The 27,531-nt window shown below is 40.4% G+C and overlaps 1 protein-coding gene across 1 annotated transcript in view; it reads left to right on the forward strand.

Moving 5' to 3' along the window:
- The window catches only part of LOC133526979 (uncharacterized), a 93,918-nt gene that overhangs the window by 51,617 nt on the left and 14,770 nt on the right, over positions 1–27,531 (forward strand). Inside the window, 9 exon segments of the mRNA XM_061863856.1 lie at positions 17,253–17,426; positions 19,030–19,162; positions 19,239–21,547; positions 21,549–22,983; positions 22,986–25,104; positions 25,420–25,616; positions 25,848–25,986; positions 26,220–26,385; positions 26,828–26,984. Coding sequence (XP_061719840.1) covers positions 17,253–17,426; positions 19,030–19,162; positions 19,239–21,547; positions 21,549–22,983; positions 22,986–25,104; positions 25,420–25,616; positions 25,848–25,986; positions 26,220–26,385; positions 26,828–26,984 — 6,829 coding nt within the window.

Consider the following 27,531-nt stretch of genomic DNA (forward strand, 5'->3'; position numbering starts at 1 on the left):
TATCATATATGTAACATAGCTCAAGATGGATACACATGAGATTCAACACTATATGAATAAAATGAATATAGCCTTGGAATCGAATGTATTTGCAGCCAACAGAATGCCAATGTTTGTTCAACTACCTGTTTTCATAATAAGCAACTTAGATCCAGATTTTAAACCTGGCTCACATTGGATAGCCATTTACATTGATGTCAATGGTGTTGGTGAATATTTTGATTCATTCGGTCGAAAACCAGAAGGTTATCATAAAATGTTCTTGAAAAGAAATGCTAAGAAGTGGTTCTATAATCACCAAGAACTGCAAAGTTATTTAACATCGGTTTGTGGAAAATATTGTTTAGTTTATCTTTATTTAAAAACAAAAAATGTTAAAATGCATGATTTTATTAATGTTTTTTCCGCTGTAAACAGAATAAGTAATGATGTTACTATATGTCATATGTTTAGAATATTATTTGAATAAATATAATATGATAAAAAAAATGTGATTTGGTTTTATTTATAACTACACACAATATAATAAAGAAATAAAACATCAACATGTATAAACTATATATTTTTATTCACAATTAGACAACAGTGATTAGACTTTTGAATTAAAATGGTACTTTTTACACTCGTCGGATTCGGAAATCTCCTTCGTGATTCCGTAAATGAGATCTTTAGCTTGCTGTAAGTGCTTATTTGTTTCATTTTCCATCACGAAATATTTTGCACGCACATCCGCAAACATCCAGTGTTTAGTTGTATCAGAAACTTTGGATAGTTTTTTCATATCAAATATTTCTATTTTGATTAGATGTGTCGAATTCGTACCATCGTCTTTGTTTGTAGATATATATGATATACCACCCCCTTTACAGCCTTTTCCTACAGTGGAAGACACGTTTTTCTTCCTCTTTATCTTTGGCTGGTCAAAGAATGCATCGATATTTGAGTGTGTGTTTAATTTTCGCTTCACCGGCTCGTCTGGTACACAAGTTAGGCTGTCCTCTGCATATGACACTGGATAATAGTACTGCTTAAATGTATAGTCTTGGCCGTCGAAGACATTTGATGGGGAGTTCTGTATTTAAAAACAAAACATGTGTTACACAATTGTAAATTTACATAATTTCGTGATTACCACAGTTCTTAAAATCTTAACATTAGAAAAACATGTACAATATTTGTAGTTAATAATTGAAGACTTACCGACATATTGATGCCTTCTGGTGTAGGAGTACAGCGTGGGTCAATCGATAGTAGTATAAAAAAGAAATCGTCGTAGGTCTTTATATATATACAACTCTTGATCATTAAAAATCTTGTTTCAATACAAAGTCTTGTTTGATAATTGATAACTTGTTTTGCTTCTAAATACGTGTTATTGGAATTTGGCTAACAATTATGATAAGCTCAATTACTAAGTAGATTATACATACATTAAAGTCACATTAAAATTCCATTGTGTGAAATAGAGATTTCAACATTCAACTTTGTAATGAACGAGAATATTTATAAAACTAGATATTTGAAGTATTCTAAAAATAATAAAATTAGGTTAGGTTTGATTTGAACTTCGATGGCATTAGAGACAGGTTGGTTAGGTTTAAACCGTGACCCGCTGTTGATAGGTTAGGTTAGGTTAGAACCGTGACCCCTGAGAAACGTCTGTTGGTTGGTCTAAGAATATATGAAAGGCTCATAACAGTTTACTCGTAAATGAGCAATATCGCCTAATTAATGGATGCAGTTAGGGAATCATTAATTACCTACCCAATAGCAGAGTCCCATCGAGAATTATGTAATTACGATGTAATAAGGAATGAGCATCATAAATGACAGCAACGACCAATAGGAGAGCGCCATCCAGAACCAAGACCCCGCCCACTTGATAACTTCAACTAGGAGGTGTGGCCTAATTAATGGAATGTCATTAGCTAATTAGAACCACTAATGACCGCAACGACCAATAGGAGAGCGACATCTTGAACCAACACCCCGCCCACTTGTTGACACCAAGTAACACCCTGAGGTTCTCAGTGTGGCTGCTAAAAAAAAGGTCATCAACCAAAACCAGGACTGTTTGACCCTCCAAAGCTGAGCCAGAACGCACACATCCCTACTACTTGCGTGTATTTTTTTGCCATGTCACACGCTTGTTTTCATACAAATGTACATACATACATACAGGCGATGCGAACACCATTCTTGTATAAGTATGTCTGTAAGTATGAGTTCAACATTTTCCTGCTGATCTTATTGATAATGATCGCATTTAAAACGTTGCTAAAGATGACGGGGCCTGTAAACAGTGTCTTGGTTTTATTTCGGCACTTGTGTCCACAGCGACGTGACAAAGAGTGACATCACGTCTCATAAATGTCGACGGATACGAATGATTTCGTCTTTTATAAAGCACATTTTTTACTATATTTAGTTTTGCGCAGCTCGCTCGCATATTTTCTGGATGAGTTAATACTAATTATTGTTTGAAATTAGTGTCGTGGTGTTTTTGTGATCGGTTTCAATGTATGAGAATTACATTCAGAGTGAGTTTTTTTCTGTACAAAACTAATTTAATATGATTTAAAGAGACTTTTTGGACCCGGGTAAGTCCGTAAACTACGTCCAAAAGAGAGTTATGGGCATTGTGACTGTCGCCTCGCTTTGTGTGGTGGGACACGGCACAGCGGATGACATTCCAGATCTAGAGCAGAGCCCAACTGGGGAAGTACCTCCACCTTACAGAAAACCGCAGCCAAATAACACTAGACCTCACTCATATTAGTGTTGTGTTCCTGCCGGTGAGTAAGGTTGCCAGAGTTCAACGAGGGTGCGGAGTCTTAGGGTCGGCAACGCGTATGTACCTCCTCCGGAGTTGCGGGCGTACATCGGCTACGGAGACTGACATCCCCCGTATGCTTGTTTGCCACCGAAGTAGTATTAAAAAAAAGACTAAAGCCCCAGTTAGTTCGTTACATTGCTGTATTTAGTCGATGCACTGAATTAATTGTACACTGTGTAGTTAGCAATACACGTATTGAATATCTATCGCATGCACGTTCTTGAATCGTCTAAATGGGGCTTTAAATAAATACTTGATATGTGACCCAATTGAGAAATCCAAGTACCTTGTTTGTCCATTTTTTTCGGTCCTATTTATGTTACCATAAAAACAAGAGATTATCAACCTTACATTGCCATTTGGATGCTATTAGCAACATCCTTTAACACAAAGTTCAATCGCTTATCTATATCCAATAAAGATCTAATTTATTGAGGCCGCAGACAAATAAAAACTAATTCAATAAAAAACCGCAGTCTTTTTATTGGTTATTCAGAGTGAGCTAAAAAAGGATCATCCTCAATTGATTTGAAAGCGGTAGCAGGGGCCCGAAGCAGCAGTATTATGATCGCTTACCGAGTCGACCTCTCAGGACGCTATTGTTAAGGCGCTCCCTTTTTGTTAGGCATTTCGAGGGCACAGTTACGCTGGTTCATGATAAGAGCGGTGAATGATTTGCAATTTGAGTACTCGGTCAGTGGTCTAATCATCGCGCGGGGCCCGATTAACTCATAACCCGAACACCCACTCACACATGCCCCTTTTGCTGCCAAAATAAGTGTTAATTGACTGCTTTTATCAATATTACAATGGTTTTAATTTGTATATTCATGTGAGTCGGTAGTTATTTTCTCATATGACATTTATACCTAGTAGGGTGGGTGTTAGTAGGAGTAGAATGTACAGTAGACACCCGACCGTCAACACGACAAGGAGTTTGAAACTGGTTTTCAGGGGAGTTTGATAATTTTCTGGCTAGTTTCAGCTTATAGCCAGCAACTGGCTGTTGGTACAGATTACACAAAAAGGTATCTATGTAATTTTGACGACCGGTCTGGCATAGTGGGTAGTGACCCTGCTGCAAGGGCATTTATTCCTGTGATTAGCAAGGATATTTGTTCCGGAGTCAGGGGTGTTTTCTATGTATTTAAGTATTTATAAATATTTATTAATCAATCAATCAATTTATTTATTTATAGACAACAATGCTCCACACAATACAAATTATATTAACATAGGATTCAAATAGACATTACAATAAAAAATGAAATTAAAGTTTGTTATAAATTAAATATTAAAATACATTAAATTACATAAAATCCGTCAGTACTAATCAATTACTGGCACCCATACCTACGTGAACACTTATACAGTGATTCAAATAGGGGCAGTCCAGCCGGTCTGCAATCATTGCTAGGACGCTGTTGCTGTTGCGGCTGGCGCGCACTCTGCTGAGCATCGCCGCGCACCGCTTGCGCAGAGTGGCGTAGAAGCAATCGGTGCGCGCTTCCGCGAACATGCTCGATGCACTACGACGACGACGCGTAGGGAGGTAAACGACTTTTGAGTGAAATATGATAGATAGATTTATATGATAAATATATACGAGTATCTAAGTACCCACAACACAAGCCTTATTGAGCTACCTGTGGTGTGAAAAAAATCGAATTTCCATAATTAAATTCTACTAGGCAAGTTAAGACCTCGGTACAAGATACATGGAATGGAGCAAGTAAAATTGGGAGTACCGGGTTTGAAGTACTAGTGTCGAATATTAGGTGTTAATTGCCTAATTTCAGCAGTAGCTAATTAAAATCACTTTTAAAACCAAAATGAGTAGCATGTGTTAAGTATGAAATGATGGTGCGATACGCGTGGCTTGTTCCGAGCTACTCGTTAAGAACGCACTTCTCTTCGCATTAATTACGCGGTTAACTGTTGACACATCGTGATTGGTTGGACGTACCTATTAAGCTGCGATGTGTCAAACAACGCAGTACCTATAGGAGGATCCATATAGGGGTCACTGAATGACGAGAGGCCAATTTTTTTTTCTGATATCAAAAACTACTGCAACGCAATATGCAACTCAACACATGCTATAATATTAGACTAGATGATGAACCTTAATATTAACACAGATCAAAAAACTTTTTATGTGGTTTATGTATTTATGCATAAATTAGACTTTTACCTTTCGGAAAAAATATATATCAGTTGTTTTTCAGTGTATGTATATTCATAAACCACTATAAGTAGTTTTAATTAACTAGTAACATCGTAAGATCATTGTCTTTTGGCGCAACATTTATCCAAGCCGTGTATCGTAGGTACACATACAACGTAGCCCATAAAGTACTTTATATCGACGAATAAATTGGTTTCAAAATGAAGTCGTAAACTCAACTCACTACGGATTACAGTCGATCAACACGGACGTTATTGTGCGTCATTTTAAAGTTACCGGCGCTACTACCAGTATCAATGTTTTTTAGTCTGTTTAATCGGCGCTTTAATATTGTTACCACATTGAGAAGCAGACTGTAGACGACCTTCACGCTCATGGCACACATGTCGAGCATGCTCTGCTCGTCCACACTTCACTTATGTGACTCAGATTGCCATGAAATATTCAATTACAATAGCCCGAGGTACCCTCGGGCGTTAACGAGCGTGAGATTAACCGCGATTATGTCATTTGTCTAAACGCGGAAACCTGCCTTTGTTGTTTTTATTGATATTGCCTTTTAATTAAAACTACACATCTTCATTTCAAACGTTTTCCTCCTAACTATTTAGCATACAATATTAAATTATCTTTAAGTTGTCTCATAGATGATACAATTTGTTATAATGGCGTCGAAGAATATAAAATATAAAAATAACACGATATTCTTGTGTGTCAGTGTCATCACAATGAAGAATGCGAAAATACTGTAGGTATAAATTGAAACAATAATGCAAATTTCTTGTATAATTGCGTAGACGTGTGTTTGAATAAACGATGATTACATGAAGACGGTTTGCAAATATGTGCAAAAACTTTTGTATGGAAACTGAAGTGTCCTTTAACGTTTTACCTTGACCTTGTCTGTTATTTGTCATGTATACATGTAAAGAAAATCGTGACACCTAACTATTTTCTTAATGTTAACCTGTACCCCTAGTGTAACTGTGATCGACATCATAACGTGACGAACGCGTTTGCGTTAAGTCTCATTTTGTATAGGATTTTGAGGTTCCAAAACGTCCCGCTTGGCGCGCTCTTTCGAAATCCAATACAAAATGAGACTAAACGCAAACGCGTACGTCACGTTTGGAAATCGAATTTATTTACACTAGGGGTACTGACGCGTCTAGCTGTTTTAGCCATACAGTTTACCAGCTGTCATGAATGACAGTTATGACATTGACATTCATGATTGGCAAAATATGAAAAGATTGTTCATTACTATAAAATAGATGTAATTGATTTTGTGTAAAAGAAATAACAAAACCCTGAAATAGAGGCTTTAAATGTTGTTTCTTTTGTCTTTACAGGTAAATTACTTTGTACAAACAAATATTGTACTAAATTAGATGTTATGAGTTCACTTTAAAAATAAATCTTTTGTCTTTAAAGAGACACGCAATTTCGCCTTTGTTTTATTCACAACAGTGAATTATTATTATATACATATTAACAGTGACACTTGCTTTTATCATTGGTATTTCATCAAATCATAATTTCAAGTATTAGTATAATTTCACGCTTCATCATTTTTTATCGCAACGATTACAAAACGAACTAGGTTTGGCTGGGTAATTCTAAATGTGTAGAATCAACGAATGCTATAAAACCCCCACATTTCGTGTTCAATGTTTGAAATAACGCGAAATTCGCGTTTAATGTCAGCAGATGGACGGGATGATTTACAACTGGTGTGATGTGGTGCGAACTGTTGTGTTTAAGCAATGTCTTGGAAATTATTCCTTCTGTTATTGCTCTTTCTTGGCCAATTCTTACATGTTATGTTTCTGTCTTCATAAGCTTTTATTTTGTTTTAGTGATAATAATTTAAAAGTTAAAGTGGCTCCTTTTCCGGTGTGGAGTTTAATAGGACCAAATCAGGATCTGTGACAAGAAGGTAGCTATGTTAACAAACTCACTCTAATAAATCGTAACTATGAGTGAAAGATTGTTACTATTGATTATATGTAGTTTTGTATCTGTTCTGTTTTCAATCCGGTAGATCAGGTACTAAATTTTAATTGTAAATGCTTCCCACTACATATCCTTCTCGTTTAACAGTCATATACTGACGTATAAATGCCGTATAAAATAAACCATGACCATATCTCCGGGACCCGTTTCGATTGCTTGTCGAGTTTCCGTAAACGCGGACAATATGTCTTACCATATTTAAATACATGTTATTTAGATATGTAATGGCAGGAACAGACTGTGTATTGCCATTGGTACGCAAGCACCGGCGGCTCGAGAACGTTAGCTGGCCGATGTATTTTGACCTTTAGATCGTTAACATCATAGGGAACTTTTTCTTCCCTTAGTCATTATTTGTACGTCATGCTGTATAACTTGCTCTAAATGGGTCCAACCTCGAAATCGCAAAAAAAAAAAAAAAAAAATTGGCCGTCCCATAGATAAAACATCGACATCAGCCGCAATGTATGAAGCATCCACTTTTCACGATGACGGGGTTAACCCTATAGTAAAAGTTTTTCAGAGCTATATTTGTATCCACCTCGCTGTGTGGCTATGTATTAAAAACTGCATTTGTGTAATCGGAGGGCTTACTTTTACAGTGTCTCCCGAGCCTGAACGGTCATACATATATACTTGGTAGGCGATCGGAATGGCACCGCACCTCATTGCGTGGGCTACCGGCTGATTTATACTTGCGAGCGCGACTGCCCAGCAATTACTCGTGTTTACTTACCTGAAGATGCTTACGTGACGATTATCTGTGCTCCATCGCGGAAGATACCACTGAACTTATCATTACCGATACCATTACGAAATTTTATATTGGAATATACCGTTTTGATATATTAGCTCCGAAATTATTCGAAAACCATTTGGCATCTAGATGTCACTAACCCGGCCTTTGACTTCGCGCAGCGTAAAAAAATAAGAGACAGTACCTACTAGAATATTGTTACTGCTTCCATGGATTTACCTCTTATCTTATCGTTTGGTATATATTACGCGGTAATTTTCTTGTAGAATTATGGGAGGAAAACTAATATACCGGGTATTTCCTGTAACAGGAGCAATAAATTAAACTGTAGGCTGTACTCCTCAAACTCACCAACATTTGTTCAGCAACTTTTAAAAATAACTCATGTTTTAATTTTTATTACACATTGAAGTTAATTCTAAGACTCAATGTATTGCGAATTTTGTTACGTTTAAAGCGTGACAAGCAACGCCAAACCCACTAATGTCAGCGTACATTGAAAAGAATATTAAATTTGTATGATGAGATAAAATCTAAAGATTACATAATTTTTAAAAGTTGTTAATCTAAAGTTATATCATTTTAGGAGTACAATTTATGGTTTACCTAATTATTTGCTCGTGTTACAGGAAACACCCGGTATAAACATTTTACTTATTTAACATAATAAAAATTAGCTTCATGCATCCAAGCCTTCATCCAATTCCTCACTGACCATAATAACTTCTTACTAACCGGCTTAGTTAATCGGTAAACCTATATGGAAGTTACAAGAGATATTTACAGTTACCGCGGAAAATAATGTTGTAATGTTAAATTAATGTATTTAATGTACCTATCGTCTTATGCCATTTAAAAAATTGTTGCTGCCTACACGACGCCGATCCATACATTCGATTATATCAATTACTCTTACAGAAACAATTCCCTGGCACACTATGCCACCTGCGTATGAAGGCTGCTTGTGTGGTAGCACATAGTTACGTACAATAAAGCCAATAAAACACCAGGTATATGTATAATTGTATACGGAGGACGTATATTTTATAGCATTAAACGATGACAATGACAAGCCTTTCTGATCTTGTTGGAGTTTATTATACAGCTGTTGATTTAAAAGAGCTGTGCGCTGATGCATCGCATGTTATGGAAACGTATCCCAAAAGGTGCGGTCCGTTCTTTTATATTTATTTTACACGTGGATTTTATCTTTATTCCTTATCCTCGTTATATCCTCGTATTATGAAGTACACTGATGTGTATTTGCATATTCTTTGACTCGGATACGTCCGAGTGGTCGCTTTGTTCGTGATGATTCAATAACACAGTGGAACCAAAATGATTCTAAATGCGTTTGAAATTGGGATGACTTTAATGTTTATGTTTGCCACCTTAAATTGCCATGATCTGCTCGAGTGTAACAAAAAACGTGTAATAGACAATGAGTTTACATTCGAAAATATGGAGGTGGTTGAACTCATAGAGCATGAATAGTTTTTGTTCGTTTTTTGCTCCCTGTAAAAAGTACGCTAGCATTGAGTGTGGAGACGGAGTGCGGGTCTGCATTGAGTCCAGCACGATATAAATAAACTGACGAGTACTTACGTATCATACAGGTTTTGTAACTTATTCTGATACACATCGACGGTTGATCATTCAAATATTTAAAGTTAGGTAAACAACTTTTTTTTTATCAAGTCATCAACAATATTATAATTCGTAACTAACTTGAATTATGAGCTAACTATTAAAGAATTCCTTAAGAGTAAATTAAGATTATCGGCGATATAATTTATAGATATAAGCGTCGATATGTATCATGAATATAAATGAGCGCTGGACAAAAACGAGATGAGTCTGCGGGGATAATAAGAGTCGTTCGACAGTTGCGTCTAGTCGCGTCCTTGAGCGAGGAGCCTTGATGAGTACAATCAACCGCCGGACAGCCAGGGCTACCACGAGGCTTAGCCTAGCCGACGGCGCTCTATGGCTCTTATCTCTGTATGGGGCACTTTCTTACCCATTAATTAGTTAAACAGTTGGGCCCAGGCCCTAGACACATCTTTGTTTGTTGAATAGAATTACCTGTTGTTCAGATAATAGCGCTTCCATAATCAGATAAAATCAATTGCATAAATCATATAATATATAGAGGTCGTGTGAGAGTAAACTATGTAAACTAAACAGGTGGCAAGGGTAAGACTTAAAGATCCCCGACGATCTACCGAGGAGAAGCTTACTTCACGCAAATATCTCAAATATTCAGTAATCAATTCTGGTAGTTGCAAAGTTCTTATGGCAGATAATTGACATTTGAACAGTGAACAGTAACATAGCTATACTCGTAGTTAACGTAAGTCTGATGCACAAGTGCAAGTCATGTGTTCAGCCCGTCTGATATCTAGACCAGACCCAAAGCTATCATTAACAGTGTCGGAAGCGCTCAATTTACAACCGTAGTTTTTTATTTAATGGATTCTCATTTGTACTACCAAATATCTAGGAGGGAAAACAGTCGCAATTACAATCTTCATTGATTGGTGTACATTGGAAGCACAGTGGAAGATTCTCAGTCACTCACACGACCACAAATCAAATTGTAATTATGTGGTTCTGAGCTTCTTCATTTTAATTGTAGGTACCTCGCATTTTATGGGTCTCTGGTTTATTATCTTTAAGCGTCGAGATAGTTCATAAAAGAAGTGCTTGTGCTGTAAACTCAAATGTATTGAATAATATATATTATGTAATTGTATATTGCTTACCCGTAATATAGCGTATGCATATATTCATCAAAATCGAATCAAAGGCGCCCAATATTATGTACAATTGAGAATTTTGTTTTACTTCAGTTATTTTATAGGTTACAAATTGCTTTGCAAAAATATAATTTAAAAACGTGATAACGTCAAGCTTTGTTTTATAACAATCCCAAAAACTTCAGGGATTACTATAAAAATGTACCTACGTAGTCCAATATAGGTGCTTTTCATATAACGGGGGTATCGTAATAAGTTCCCGAAGGTTACAACCCTAAGCTAAGATGTTGCGTAGGTGCTAGCAAGTGTAACAGCAAAAACTAAGACTGAAAATAAATGGGCGCGAAACGCCTATTAGCGCTGTGGTCGATGTCAGATAGTCGCCGATGCGGCCGTATTTGTAGTGGCCGATTACCCACCATCTCACTGTTCACTGACAATTTGAACCCTATTGCGAAGATAGAAGGTCCAGCGATGGACAATTAAGTGTTGTTGTTAGTATATCGGCGAGAAAAAACCGGCCAAGCGATTCCTTTCTCACAATCGAGAATTTCGCTCTATGTGATGTCGATGCGATGCATTGTATTATTGAACGGAACGTAATTACGAAAGTATTTGTGTATCGAAACACTTTATTGGACACGATTACGGTTCTATGTAGCAGATACAAAAACGAATGCTCAAAGGAATATGTAACTTCTAGGCCTTGTTTTCACGTTTTTCAAAGTAATAATTTCTTTTCCGTACGTAAGTCCTTTTCCTTTGGTATAATCGTTTAAATTTATCTTATAATTCGTTTAAACTTTGGCGGTTTAGCTGTTACATGTTTTGAAAGAATCATGCCTGTGATGAATCCATCATTTCACTCTATTTACTTCACTGCCTTTCGCTGTTACTCGCCAGGGAGTTATTTTAAATTAGGCTTGACACCAAAAAGGTTACGTGATAAGAAAAACAATAAAAACACCAGTACAGTTACCATCATTGTTGACATTGACATATTCGCTCACGTCTACGTGACTTACTATCTAAACATCTCGCTTGCACTAATATTCCAGCACGAGCGAGATGCATAGAAATAAGTCTACGTCTACGTAACGTGAGCGAATATGTCAATGTCAAAACTAGTGGTAGCCGTACAGATCAAACAATTTAATATCATCGCAGGTACATAACTTTATAATATATTCACTACCATATATACAACAAATTCCACAGTATATTTAGCACCTTACCATTCTCTTTGATTTTAAATAAAATACCAGAGGATAATTATTCTTGTACTGAATTAAAATTAAAGTCCATTAGTCAGGAACGTTTTACAAAACGACTCGAGCAAGTAAACATGTCCCTGTTTAACTTCAATCGTATCTCGGGCTTAACCCGTCAACTTATCGAATATAAATTTTCTTAATAATCGTTACCAATTACGTGAGCGTTCGGCCTCGGAGCCCTCTAGTGTGCAAAAAGGTTCCAACGGCCATTAACTGCTAAGGATTATTATCCTTTTGCCCATTTATTCAAAGAACATATTAAATTGTGCAATGGTTCTATGATTATTACTTAGCGCGGACGACTGTCTCGGAGCCGGTCCGCGTCTCTGGAGATATACTGGACGTTATGAAACCGCTGCTAACAAACTGCGAGTGTTACGTGAATGTGCCCTTTCAGACCACTCACCACGTTCTCACGAGTTAGCGTATTATTTGGATAACCTTATCAAAATAATAGACTGCAACTGCACAAGCAATGCTTTTCCGTTGTGCTGGCTTGTTAATAGTATTACGCGGTGTAACTTTCTAATGTTTCTATGGAATGATTACTTTTTATTTCCTCTTTTCGTTCGGTTTCCATTGGTGCCCTTTTTATTTCGACTTGCAAGGTCTTTATTTTAATCGCAAAGGTCATTAGGCTCAAATGTTAATCCTCCCGATTACCATTAAACAACAAGGAAAGTATAAAGTATATTCAAAGTCGATAGCAATTTATTAATCTTAACTGATAATTATCTCCCGCAGATAGGAACCGTGTAATCGCAATTGGCGGACAATGACATTTAGGCGCGACCTCTCTCTGTGCGCGCCGACACCGCACCGATCGGTTATCACGGCAGTCAAGTTCACGGCCCTACCGCACCGTGAAACGCTACCCTCGCACAATACAATATCTTTCGTACATTGAAAATTAATATGGAGCGCAACAGGCGAAACAATGTTGTTGTGGATACAGGATTTGAGAGCGACCTTTCTCCCGCTGTATCGCGCGATTTGATATCGCCCGTGGCTGGTTATCGCCTATCGCGGCGGTCAAGTTCACGGCCCGGTCCGACGTCCGATACACCAGTGCGAAACGATTTCTCATTCAACAGTTGCCGTAACTATTTCTTGAATTGTGCCTTAAGATTTGTTGCCTCGAATTCAATCCAAAATCCACCAAAACGTTCCAATTTTGGAAAGACATGCTACTCATTAATCACAAATCAATATGACCTGATATTTTTTATCCGAGATAAATATTCGCAGATTTGACCATAGCGAAGTAGGTTAACTTTCGTTTACCTATGTGTTAGCATTGAGCCAATAGAAACGACCTTTTACTATCTTTTGTTAAAGTCACGAAGTATGTGAAAGGTAGCTCTCCACTCCACTTGTACCGAACGTAGATGATATCTCATGGCTTCGACTTGCCGAAGGCCAGGAACATATCAATTGAGCATGCTCACCCGGAGGCTACACAAATGAGGACGCACCTTAACACATCTCGCAGATGCTAGAAACCGCTCAATTATGCGCGGTACGTGTTTGCGCGTGCTAAGTGCTTTCTAGTCTCATTCATTACGTATTTAATATCATCTCCGAACCTCAATAAGCGATAATTTCGTCTGTTGTTCTGCTGGCGTTTCCCGGTCATCGACCCGACGATCTGTCGATTGTCGACATCCACACTCATAGTTAATAGCAAAAACAATTTCAACACAAGGATAGTTTTTGTTGCGTCACTGCGTCAACGACACTGCCGAGAACAGCTATTTACTTGGTTAAATTGGAAATCTTGTTGGTTTTTTCAATTATTTCATCCTAAATTGGTAGATGTATTTTTGATGCTAGTTTTTTTTTGCAAAATGTTCTGGATTTTCGCGCTTCATTAGTAATCAATCGTTGCGCTCGTTGCGCTATATTATTCAGCACTGTTCTGTTCGTTTTTCTCGAAAAATAAAGCTTAAGATTTGACTTTTAACTATAGCGAACGTAATATCCAACACGTACTGATTTTTACCGACTATAGATGTTTCAGAGATTCCTTGACTTTTCGCACATCTAGAGATTGTAGAGGTAATATTAGGCAGAACTACAACCTACTATAGGTACAACAGCCATTTGCGAGAGATTCTAGAGGTGATATTATTATCAGGCGGTACAGATATATATTGAAACACTTTAAACGACAACCTAATATATGCACCAGCCATTTACGAGATGCAAGATTTCTCAGCACTGCTATAACTTTTACATAGTTTCGCTTGTTAGCTAGGAGCGATCGTGAATAAAATCGACACCAAAGACCGTAATGTATGCGATGGCGATAGCATATTGTTTGTTTGAGGCCCGCTGTCAGATATAAATCTCCGCAGATCACGAGCCCGTTAATGTGATATTCGTGTCGGCGCCGTCTGTATAACCGTTATCCCATTGTCGATTCAAATGCTCAGAGCTTTCATATTTGTCTATGTAGCAATTGTATTATTTCGCTGCATGCCCCAGATGGTTCAGAAAGCTCTGATACGAATGCGTGTTTGAATTCGCCAGGCCTTATTCGATCGGAACAGTTATGCTGATCGCGTCATTAGTCGCAGCTGAGAGTGGCAGCCGAGTTGCGAAATAATACGTGTAACTGGGAATGGAATGGACCACCTACTTGCGCCCTTATTATGGTCAGGCCTGAAACATTGTAAGATCAGATATTGTTTATCTGTCATCACGCCTAAAGCTTTGCTATAATAATCGCCCAATCTACAGTGAAACGGCGGTAATTAATAGGTAAACAAAGTTTAGCAAGACCATCATCCTAGATATGTTATGCATGCACTCCTTTGCCTTAACGTAGTTGCGCTGTTATTACAGTAAATTTTAATACCAAAATCCGAGCTGGATATAAAATATGAAAAGTGCAATTGCGGTATTCATAAAAGCTGGCCGGTTGGTAATAATTTTACCTCAACCACGGCTAGTTTTTATTGTTTATAAATTCATTTTTAGTTGCAAGTAAACCTGCACGGAGGACAAGTTTATGGGGTAGTTTCCACGGTGATTGATATGCGGCCGTGATAAGGCCGTCGGCCACGCGACATGTGCTCAACCCCTTCCAGAGGGTTGTTCGCCCTTCCGCCTTATTGATTAGCACCCTCGCCACCAGCTTAATAGTAAAAACAACACTCCGACTAACCCGGCGCTTACTCATTGCCTAGGTACAGAATAACACAGAGTAGATTCTATATGAATAAGTAATTTATCTTTAAACTTTTGTAGGCAGCGCGCAAATAACTGGCAACAAAACACGCTACAAATCCACTGCGAGTCTTGGCGAGAAGTCGTTGCTTCAGAGGGGGACCTAGCCAATCGTTTATAGCAAACGCCAATCAAAATTTAAATGACGTGATTTGTCGGAGCATGTGATCCCGATACATTTTTACTTCTCGTTTGGCGGGTGCCGATGTACGGTTAAATGTCATATTGGCTAGACCTCCAGAGATTTCAGAGATAGCTTACTGTCGTTATTCCTTATGCTACACCTGCGTACGCTCACAATTCCCACTTGAGACGGTTCGACGGCGCTACGGCTTGCCTCTCACGATCTAGAATTGAAATTGACGGAGCATTAAAATATGATCAGCTTGTCATCGCTCCATAAACAACACTAATGATTTCCTTCTCTTTTTTTCCGAATCCTTTACTGAACTGAAATAGAGCACGATATTTATAACTTCTATTAAGAATTTGGGGCGCTCTAAATTTATACTCGCAGTCAGGTGTTCACTGTGCTGATTAATGTACTTCACAGCTGTTAATTAAATGGCATTGTCATTTTATTAATACGCGATCAAGTATGTTAATAGGCAATACCATTTACAGGAACATATAGCCAGTCGTTAAATTTTATGTCGCCGCATATGAGATTTGAATGGCTAGTTGGTGTGTATTGCGGTCACCTAGGGTCATATACGTAGACTACCCCTCGTAGGCTCGTAACATGAAGGTGTTTTCCCATCTGTCCCCACTGGGCACATATGGGAAGGACGCATTCAGTCAAAAAGTCTCTCTGGTCGTTCTCTCACGTCTGGGGTTCGTGGTTATCATTGGAAAATCTAATTTGAAGTTCATGATTAGTCCCCAATGTGCCCTTCTGTTCATCAAGCCTATTTTACCAAAAAAAAGCTAAGAGGAAATCTAGTCCTTTTGATCGGACCCACCTAGTGGGAGACCGGCCACTACGCTTGCCTTCTGTTCTCCCAAACTATGGCATCGCAGTAGTTTTGTATAATTTAGATAAATATAATGGGATTGTCCCAAAAACTCACAGGAACAAATAACTGTGATAAACACACAAATAAATGCCCTAATCAGGATTTGAAACCGACTGGGCAAGGAAGCCGTTAATTAAAACCATTTGACAGTTGACTTAAACGACACCCAATAATTTTAATTTTTTCATCATGTTTTGAGCAGTCTTCATTTATTTCTCCGATTACGCAATTTGCGCATAACCATAGGTTCCATCTAATAGGTAAGTGATCTGCGGCATTACAACACCTCTGTCGTGGCAAATAGCTGCTCGGCAATTGCCCTCACCTCATTCACTAACTTGCAATAATGATATTTATTAAACTAACGAAATATAGGTCTCGCCTTTTACGGCTTTGATTTGCTTAGATTATGACTGAGTACAAGAATTACCTCAGCTACATGATATTTGTGGTTTCTATTCTATACTGGGTGATTTTGGGGTCATACTGAATAAGGTTTTGCTTGGGACCGATAGATATTAAAATCCTGAAAAAATATACCCCTGGGGAAACGTATGGGATGTTTCGTCTACCTCGGGCCCTGAATGTGTCCATGACATTTTTTTTCGCGATTTTGTGGTTAGACACAACACATTGACATTCAGAGGATGATGACCCCAAAATCACTCAATATATTATTAGGTACTGATATCACTAGCTTTGTGGTTCTAATATTTTTTAATTCTTTTTGCGTTTGAAGCTCGTAAGTTGACGTATCTTTATGCGATGTAATGAGCCTCGCTCACATCTTTTAACAATGATAAAGTACATACCTGTGGTTTGCGAATTAAAATGCAAGGCCACGATCATCATACACCAGTATCGATTTCATTTCCATAATCTTAATTGTTACGATTAAATATCAATTCTTATGTCTTATGAATATATACGAGGTTGAGTAATCCGTGTCGCTGTCGTTTATGTACGAAACGCAAGGGAAATATAATACCTACTTATTCTGTACTAATATTTATCTAAGAAATTAATTATAGCGCTCTTAAATAAAATCGTCAACAGGAAGGATAAAAAAACACATCAATCAATCCATGTCTTATGGTCTACTTTTGATAAGTCTGAACCTTTTGATAGGTTACTATAAACTATGAAGACTAATTGCAATATCTAATTGTCAACAGTTCACGTCACAAGCGCCGGAGAGCGCGGTCAGCAGCAGCACTTCGTCTTCATCGTCCTCGTCGTCGTCCTCCTCCTCGTCGTCCTCCGACTCGGACTCGGCCGAGGCCGCGGGCTCGGCACACGCCTCCCCGGACGACTCAAGCGCTGCCCTCGTCGCTGCTTGCCAGCTACAGGTACCATGTGGACTAGCCTGACAGTTCCCTACCTATACGTCCTCATTATCCTCCGACTCGGACTCGGCTGAGGCCGCGGGCTTGGCACACGCCTCCCCGGACGACTCGAGCGCTGCCCTCGTCGCTGCTTGCCAGCTACAAGTAACATGTTGTATTCATATTCATATTCATATTCCTTTATTGATAAAATTGCAAATTTTACAAGTCAAAAGGTAATACAATATATAATTAGGTCTATGTCAATTAAGAGTACAATTAAGATAATAAATAATAATAATCAAATTCAATTACAGTAAAATAAAAACAGTATAAAAATAATCAAAACAATTCAAATATCCAATAAATTAAATTAAATTATTATTATAATATTCTGACATGTCAAAATTATCAAATTAAATAATATAAAATATAACAATATAAAATATTAATAATCAACACAATTCATACATCCAATAAATTAAATTAAATTAAAATTCAAATCATTATATTCTGACATGTCATAAAAGGCATTTGTAGTCAGCCATTTTTTTAATCGATTGTAAAATATCAGGTCATTTTCAATATTCTTTATGTTGCCGGGTAGTTTATTATAGATACCTGGCCCCGCAACATATACCGTTTTGTTGGATTTCGCAAGTCGACAACATGTCGAGTCCAACATATTTTTGTGTTTTTGTGTAATACGTGAACTTTTAAATGTCTTTATTGGAAATAGGTGTATGTTACTTCTAATATATTTAATTATGTAAAATAGGTATTGTGATGTGAGTGTCATTATGTTACTATTTACGAAGAGTTGCCTAGCGGGTGTTCCGTGTGGGGCATATGATATAATCCGTACTGCACGTTTCTGCAAAATGAATACACGCTGCCATTCCGCAGCCGTGCCCCAGAACTCTAGACCATAGCACATCACCGAATGGAACAGCGAGAAGTAGCTAGCCCTTAGTTGCTGGTGCGGCAATATACGCGCCAGCCTGCTCAGTGCGAAACAGGCACCAGATAATTTGCCACACACGACATCAATATGGGCATTCCATTTCAAGGCCGTGTCTAACGTCACGCCAAGAAACTTAGTGCTATGTACCTGAGGAAGGACGTGGCCATCCACGTTAACACTTAGTGGGCGCGGGGGCCTACCCCCTAGGCTTATGTGCATCACTTGGGTTTTGTGTAGATTTAAAACTAAACCATTTGCAGAAAACCACCTCTGTAGCCTAAATATCTCTGAGGCTATAATGTTCTCTAGAGACTGTATTAGAGTACAGTGTCAAATTATGGACCAGTGTCCGGCAATTCTGCCTGCCTTGGGCTTTGGACTTTCGAAGTTAGCATTAACAAAGTTCGACGGTTGACGCCGCGGCCATGCATCGCTATTCACAAGTAGTAACATCGCTAGTAACATCCTCAAAGCTACATAGCAATTGCAAAATCATCGTAACAATTCGATTGAGTCCTAATTTACCAACCTCATAGCTAATATATTTTCAAATAATATAGGTGTATTGTTATAAGTAAGATGTTTATGTAATGTAGGTAGATTATATAAATATCTTCTCGTATCTAATCTACCTCGTTAAGACGCTAACTTGAAATTCACTAGGTTATCGACGATGCGGACCTCGCGGAACTATTTCCGGAACAAACATCGAGCGCGGCGACGCAGCAGCCTAACTTCCCTGCGTTCGTCGGCACTGCAGCAGCTGACAATGATGACAAATCCATCGCCGACAATGGTGAGTACTGCACTACACACCCTCCTATAGGTATACATATAGTCTACGAGTCGCTGACATTTCATGTCTATTTCAGGAGACGGGTCGAGTAGCGAAATGGAGCTTACGCCGCAGTTAGTGACGGCTGCGATACAGAGGGCGACGGCGGACTCGTCGGGCTCGGAAAATGAGTGCTCCAACCCGGGCGTCCCGCACCCGAGCACCACTCACTACGCGTCTAGTCTGTTGCAACAGTTTAATGCGCAAACACAGCTACTCAGCAGTAGCACCGCGCCGCTCACGCCCATCCCCACCGTCGCGGCGCCGCTCGCCTGCGCGCTGCCCGCGAACCCCATCGAGGGCGTCGGCACCGTCAGCGACTGCGTTCTAGGCCAAATAAACACCTTGCCCGATATACCGCCTATAGCGACTAACTTCTTAAATCCCACACAACATTTGAGCCCCCAACAAACGGAGGAGCTCTCGCAAATTAATCAAGATCTCGAAGAGATCACTTCAGTGTCAGAGTCGGTGGGGATATCGATACCTAATCCACCAAGTCTCGAAGACTGCGTGGATAATAATGACTTTATGAATATAGATATTACACAGGGTAGCTCGGAGCTCGGAACCGCAAGTGATATGTTGAAATGCTCTTCTTTATCTGTAGTTAGTTCTGATCTAAATCCAATGAGTCATATTGATCCTCAAAAATTAGATACAATCAGCACAAATTCTGTTGAATCTCAAGAAGATGTTAAAAATGTTATTGTAGAATCTAGAAGAAAACGAGGGCGACCTCGAAAAGTCAGAGAACCTGCAAACGATTTCAGGAGTAAAGCAGTAGAATCTCACGGAGAAGCAAAGTCTGTACTAATCGGTATGAATGACTTTCATAATAATGATCCGCCTAACGTCTCGCCCGACTCTGGTATCCTTTCCAATCACAATTCTCCTACACATTCCCCGATGCGGCGTCACGACATAGACGAGCCGCACGGCAGGCAGAGCAGGAAGTCCGTGCAGAAAGAAAACAATACGAGGGAAAGGAGAAACATGAGATCGAAATCTGCGAGTAGAAATACTGCACACTTGCGTTCTGATTCCAGTGATAGTGAGTATCAGAAGAAGAGAATAGAAAATGAAATCAAACAAATCAAAACAGAAGCGCCATCACCAGTCCCATTAAAGCAAGAACAAAATAAGTTCGAGAAGGCCAAGAAAAATGACCACAAATTAGATATAGCCGCTCTCGATAGAATGCTCTACGCGACTGATCGAGTGCTGTATCCACCAAGAAAGAAGGTTGGGAGGAAACCCGTAAACAAAACTAAAACTACAAAAAGTCCTAAGGGGACGAAGGATAAAAATCACTATGACTCTGCAGATAGTGATGAGGAGTCGGCACCGGCCAACAGGTCCGTCTTATCAGGGGTTTATGCGAAACGTAAAGAAGTTAACAGCAAGTTGGCGAACCTTCCCAAGAAGAATACTAAGTCATTCACCAACACGTGGAGAGATAATCAGAGTGAGAACGAAGCTGCCGCCGACGACCCTTTGGACCCGACGTGGAAAGAAATTGATCTAAACCCCAAGTACAAAGATATTTTGTCCGGTTACAAAAGCGATCATGAGTTCAAACCGTACAAGAGCTGCAGCAGGCTTATGGAATCTGGTTATAAAAGTGACTACGGTTGTAGGTCGGGTTACAAGAGCGATTACTATCGCTCCGGTTACAAAAGTGACCACAAATCTGGGTACAAGAGTGACAAGTCCGGGTATAAAACGGATTACAGTGTCAGGAGCATGAGACGGCGTATGAGGAAACTCAAAAAAACGAGATCAGTGCGGGACAGATCTTATTATAAAAATCAAAAGCATTTCGTCTCCGATCAAGAGATTCTATCATTAGCTAACAAAACATTTAGTAGTCTCACTCTTGGCCACAGTTCAAGTGATTCAGATTGTGAAAGTTACTTGAGAAAACCTAACGCTAGTCCTAAATATGTCAGTGTTTGTACTAAATACCCAGTGCAATCCAAGTATAGCTTTGGATTCTCAAAAATGAACCGTAAACATGTACTTCGATTGAATTCCTCGGACCCGTTTGCACCGGGCCCGGTGTTCAGTGGCCTGCAGAGGCCAGTCACTACATATAATATATTCAAAGTAAGCCACAATAACAACAATACCCTTCTCAAATCTCCATCAAAATCAAACCATTCCGGCCGCAATTTGCCTGGACTCAAACCGACATTTACGCATAAATTTGGAGCGCTGCCAATCTGTACCGTTTCGAAATCACACGGATCTAAAAACAATTCTAAAACGTCTCCGAAAAAGTTGAAAAATTCAAATGCACAGTTCTCACAAAGCACGAAAAAAGAAAGCCATGCCAAACAAATTTCCTAATGTTTTCGAAGGCGCCAAAAATAGCTACATTCCGAATAAATTACTCACCAGAAATGTTTTTCTAAATGTCAAGAAAACACAGATGAAGCCATTGTTGCATGTTCGGAAGCACAGAAGGACTGTAGTCCTAGCGCCACCGAAAATCAATTTAAAACCTTCCGAAAGGCCTTCAAGAATTACCATCAAAACCGAGAACAAACATCATAGGCATCGAAGTAGAAGAAGACATCGATCGAGATCGGTGTCACGATGTCGAGAGTCATATACGAAATCTATAGACACGATAGATCAAAAATTCACTCAGGACATGGACAGCTTAATAGGAAACTTTATCAAGTTGTGTCAAATTGCACCAAAATTAATAACAGGCATTGGCACGCCTCCAGTAAAAAGTGTTGACAAGCCTCCGCCTGAACCAGCAGCCGCCCCAAAAGTGGTCAAAAGGGGCTCCAAGAAAAGAAAGACATCTGACAACCAGGAAATTGTCACTCTCACTACAAAACGAAGACACAAGAAACAATTAACAGAATCTCAGAGCAAGGGTGGCAAGGACACCAATGAGCACAAATTACCTCTTAAAAAGAGACATTACCACATAAATTCATCCACAAGCAACTCCTTAAGTTTGAGTTTAGTTACAGCTGAGTTTGACGAAAACTTAAAAAGTGGAACTAATCCTGAACAATTTCTGTGTACAGAGACAGATTGCATGGGCGAATTGCGCAGTAATAGTCAACAAGAATCTCCAAAGCCAAAAGTTTCACACGAGAAGGTAAAAAAGGGTTCTGATAATGTGAAAGGTGTTCCAACTTCAGCAATGAGTCAAGACACTAAATTACAAAACTCTGAAACTTTAGTAAAGGTGTCAAAAACTACTTTCAGCTCTGTCACTGATAACCTAGTCGTGAAAGTCGACGAAAGCAGCCCGTGCCTAAGTAAAAATCATTCGCCAAATTCCTTAAACGCCACTGACGATGAACTATCTATAAAGAAACCAGGCGCAGAACAATCTGAATTATCGAAAAGAATTTTTGAAACATCTGAGAAGCTCAAAGCGGTTCACAAAATAGTTCACGATTTAGAAAAATCATTGCCTAAAACCAAGGAATCTGATATCAAAACAGAAACATTGAAAATGGACACACACCGAGTTTCTTCTCCTAGGTCGGAAAGAAAAGTTTCTCCAATTCGCCACACGGCACATATCGTAACACCAAAGAAGCGACACAGACTAGAGGCCGACAAGATTATATCTAACTCTAGTTTGGACCAAGTTGTACAATCTTTATCTAAAAAGTTAGCAGAAGACAAAACTGCCAGCGCAAATATTTGTAAAGACGTCAATCAAAACAACTCCAAGGAAGAGATAAAAGAAGACCAGAAATCTGAATCCGTGTCCCCTCCTAATGAAACATCCGCGAACAGTTCTACTTCGATCCATTAAAGAGCATGTCAGCTCGATCATTGTATAAGAGTTCAATACTGCCTGCCCAGAAATCAGAAATAATGACCCGTAAGAAAAACAGGTTAGAAGGCCTGACAAGTAATTTAGTTTCAAAGATAAATCCAAGTGCAGCGACAAAGGTGCTGGACACACTTTTGAACAACAATATACGGAAATCAATAGAGTCACGTATCCTTGAAAAAGAAAAGGTAAATTCAGATCCAGTTAAGTCATTAGACGACAAAGGCAGAGTGAAAGAAGTGGCGCAAGTAAGCACTAGAGCGACTGTTATTAAATCCCCTGTGTCTAAAGGAAAGGTAATAGACACAAAAAAGGCAAAAGTATCGGATTTGGCTAACGAACAGTCCTCAGTTGTCAACATCGACAAACCAACGGGTATTTTCGAGCCGTCAGTCGATTTGGAAGATCAAATACCGAAGTCGTCTATCTGCGTCGCAAATGCATTAGGTGATTCGAAGTCTAAATTGAAATCTAAAAGTTCAGACAACAAAGGTATAGCGTCTCTCCTTACGCCGATAGATACTGAGTCGGAAATCCCATTACCTTTAATTTCCGAGACGCCGGAACCGATTATAAGGCCGAAGCGAGGGGAGTCCATAGCATCCGTACTATCAGATAAAATCCAGGAAACCAGTAGCCACAACTTACGTCAACCCAAAAGAAATCTAAACAATGAGAATGATGATGGGCGTGACAAGAAGAAAAAGAAAACCATTAATAACATTATAAAGGAAAGCAAACTCTCCGTGTTATCAACTAAACTGCTAGTCCCTAAGATTCAAGCAGAGAAGCTGTCTATGGCCGAGTGTATGAAGAAAATGAACTTACCAGAAAAGAAACCTGAGGTCACTGATTCCGGTGACAGCAAAACAGGGGACACTACGAAGAAAAAGACAAGGAGGCGGAAAGCTATTAACAGAACTGGTTTTCCAAGCGTGAAGAGGAAAAAGAAGAAATTGGATCCTAATAGTAGTCAGAATGCGACTACGTCTGACAGCCATTTGACATCCGAGGACACAGATAATAACTCCGCGTTTGACAGAGTGCCTAAAGACGGAGAAGCGATGAATAGCTTCTTGGAACGAACTAGTAACAAGCCGGAACTCAAGGTTGTACTAAATAAAGATGAATGTCCGAGGCAGCAGGCTCGCCTCACAGTCGTGGCTCTTGAAAAATTGCAAGGAAAAGTCGTCAATGAAAACAATAATAAAACTGCTGGCAGTACATTGACCCCCAACACAGCTAAAAAGAGCAGTGGTTCATCAATCTTGAGAGCTCCGGCTCTACAACTGAAACAGACTAAGACTGACAAGGAGATTAAAAATCACGTAAACAAATGGGAAGTGATGAGTGAGACAGACAGTATTCCGTCGCTGACTAGTTCTCTCGGCAACGACCCTGAAGACAGCATACCACTCAGTTTGCTAAACCTGAAAGCCGACAGACCGGCAAGTCAGATGGAAGGCTTGAAGCGCAAGACCCGAGCAATGTCTCCCTCTCAAGAAATCGACGAAATTCTTACCAAGAGGAAAAACGTCGAGAAAAACAGTAAAGTAGGTTTGCGGCCTAAATCGAGTTTGGCCGTTTTGTACCCGTGCGAAAGGAGATTAACTAGAAGTTCGGACAACACCAATGAAGAAGGAAAGGGCAAAGCCAAGACCGATCAAAAGGTGGAAACCCCAAAGGAAACACCGGCTAAATCGGTTAAGCCCTCTATTACAACTAGGAGAAAGTCTCGCTCGTGTCAAATGAACAAGAAAATCGGCGAAGTCCACTCAAGTTCACGAGAAAGTTCACTTGATACGGTCACAAGTCGTAAGCCGTGTTCCAAATCTCGCGAGCCATCGGTGGATACCTTACGAGATCATGACGAGAACGACCCGCTGCCGCTGCACGAGAAAGAGATAGACTTCGAGAAGAGCATCGACGTGCTGTCGAAGAGCATCATCAGTAAGAAGCGGGTGGCGTCGTCGCGCGACGACAGCCCGGCCGGCAGCGACCGCGACAAGCCCGTGTCCAAGCGGAACCCGCGGCTGAGGAAGAAGTTCCTTGTCGCTGGCTTGTTCTCCGACTACTATAAGGAAGAGTAAGTAACAATAACACCTCTTTCTATTTTGCAATTGAAAGACCATAATTCGCTTTCTGAACAGACAACTTCCTCTTTTAGCCTTCATAAATATCATTGGTTAAAATGAGTACTTAATTGCGCTAGGACAATGAATGAGTATATGGCTCTTAGCCACGTGCGGCAGATAAATATCAACCTCGTATTTTGCATTCCATTAAATTGAGCTATTTGCTGGTAAAGCTAAGCTAGCTAAGTCATTTTTATTTGGTCATAATTAAGATTAATCATTACGCTTTAAAATACAGCATATTAACAATAACTTTATTTTTTTAGTAACAAACCATCGGGCAAAACAAAAGCTGCACCTACCGCCGGGGCAGTAATTCCCTCCGGGCTGCTCGCTCCGCCGCCGTACTGCGAGCGCTGGGTGCGGCGCCGCGCGCAGCCCTACGCGCTACCCTACGACATCTGGTGGCAGCACCACTACAACCAACCAGTGCCTTCGTGGAACTACAAGAAGATCCGCACAAGTTAGTAGCTTTGTGTGTTAGTAGCCATTGCGATACACAGGCCGCACCGACATCTGAGCCGGTAATACCTTCCGGGCTGCCCACGACTATATACTAATCATAGTCAAAATCTGCATATTATAACCCAAAAGAAGAGGTCCTTTTTCTCTTACTCGTACAACATAGACTGTGTCCTAGGGGTTTAATGGTCCTGACTGTCCTGAAGTATAATCTCAAATGGTATTGTTACAGACGTATACTACGACGTGAAACCATCAGCAGAGGAATGCGAGAGCGTGGCGTGCAACTGCGCTCCGACCTCGCGCTGCAACGAGGACTGCATCAACCGGCTCGTCTACGCAGAGTGTTCCCCGCAGCTGTGCCCTTGCGGGTGAGTTCTAATCGCAAATAATAGACAAAGATTTTATTACGGTCTCATGTTCGCTATGGAGATGGCTGCAATGCCACGGCTCAAGGTTCTCTTAATATTCCCCTATTGAGGGTAGTTTCTTCGGAAAAGGCTTCTCAGTTTTCAGCCAGTAATATTCGCCTGAACGTTTTCTTGACGGCATCAATTCATTCGGTGAAGAAGAAGAAGGATTAATGAAACTGTTTTAATTGCAGGGACCTGTGCAAGAACCAGCGGATCCAGCGGCACGAGTGGGCCGGCGCTTTAGAGCGGTTCATGACGGAGAACAAAGGCTGGGGCGTGCGGTGCAAGCAGCCCATCGCCTCCGGGGACTTCATCCTCGAGTACGTGGGCGAGGTGGTGTCCGACAAGGAGTTCAAGGTTTGCATCCTTTAGATCTATTCTTTGGCCCTCCTAGCTGTAAGAGAACTATGCGCGTTTTGAAAGTCAGCAGCAAGGAAGTGTTAGGTGGAATCCTTACGGCACGTGGTTTGGCGTCGCGCGATTAAGTTGTTGAAACTAAACAACTGTAGAGTTGAATCTGAACATCGCATCGGTATACATCTAAAATCGTCTTCACCTTATATGTAGTAAATATGGAATTAATCTTATATATAATTATGAACCTCCAGGTCTTTTTGTAGTATTTTCCTTTTGTTGTGGTACATCCTTTGTATTGCATTCTTGATATGTTTATATGCAAACACGTGACGCGCGCCGGTTCTGATTGTCTGAAGTGAATTCTACTATAGAGTTTTTCCACTATAAAACAGCAAGGTCTAGGCAATTTAAGTGTCCTAACGGAGTACATTGCTTGTACCAGGAGCGCATGGCGACCCGCTACGCCCGCGACACGCACCACTACTGCCTGCACCTGGACGGCGGGCTGGTCATCGACGGGCACCGCATGGGCGGCGACGGCCGCTTCGTCAACCACTCCTGCCGGCCCAACTGCGAGATGCAGAAGTGGACCGCCAACGGTGAGTCCCCAGCACATGACACTACTGCCTGCACCTGGACGGCGGGCTGGTCATCGACGGGCACCGCATGGGCGGCGACGGCCGCTTCGTCAACCACTCCTGCCGGCCCAACTGCGAGATGCAGAAGTGGACCGCCAACGGTGAGTCCCCAGCACATGACACTACTGCCTGCACCTGGACGGCGGGCTGGTCATCGACGGGCACCGCATGGGCGGCGACGGCCGCTTCGTCAACCACTCCTGCCGGCCCAACTGCGAGATGCAGAAGTGGACCGTCAACGGTGAGTCCCCAGCACATGACACTACTGCCTGCACCTGGACGGCGGGCTGGTCATCGACGGGCACCGCATGGGCGGCGACGGCCGCTTCGTCAACCACTCCTGCCGGCCCAACTGCGAGAAGCAGAAGTGGACCGCCAACGGTGAGTCACGAGGGGCTAGATGGAATACCAATAGTGGTTTCCGATGAAATACATTAGTGCTAGTTTCGTATCCAAACCGAGGCAGCAATAGCTAAACTTGCTTCGTGACAAGTTAAGGGTAAGGGTC

This window comes from Cydia pomonella, chromosome 17, assembly GCF_033807575.1.
Source record: "Cydia pomonella isolate Wapato2018A chromosome 17, ilCydPomo1, whole genome shotgun sequence".
NCBI classification, from domain to species: domain Eukaryota; kingdom Metazoa; phylum Arthropoda; class Insecta; order Lepidoptera; family Tortricidae; genus Cydia; species Cydia pomonella.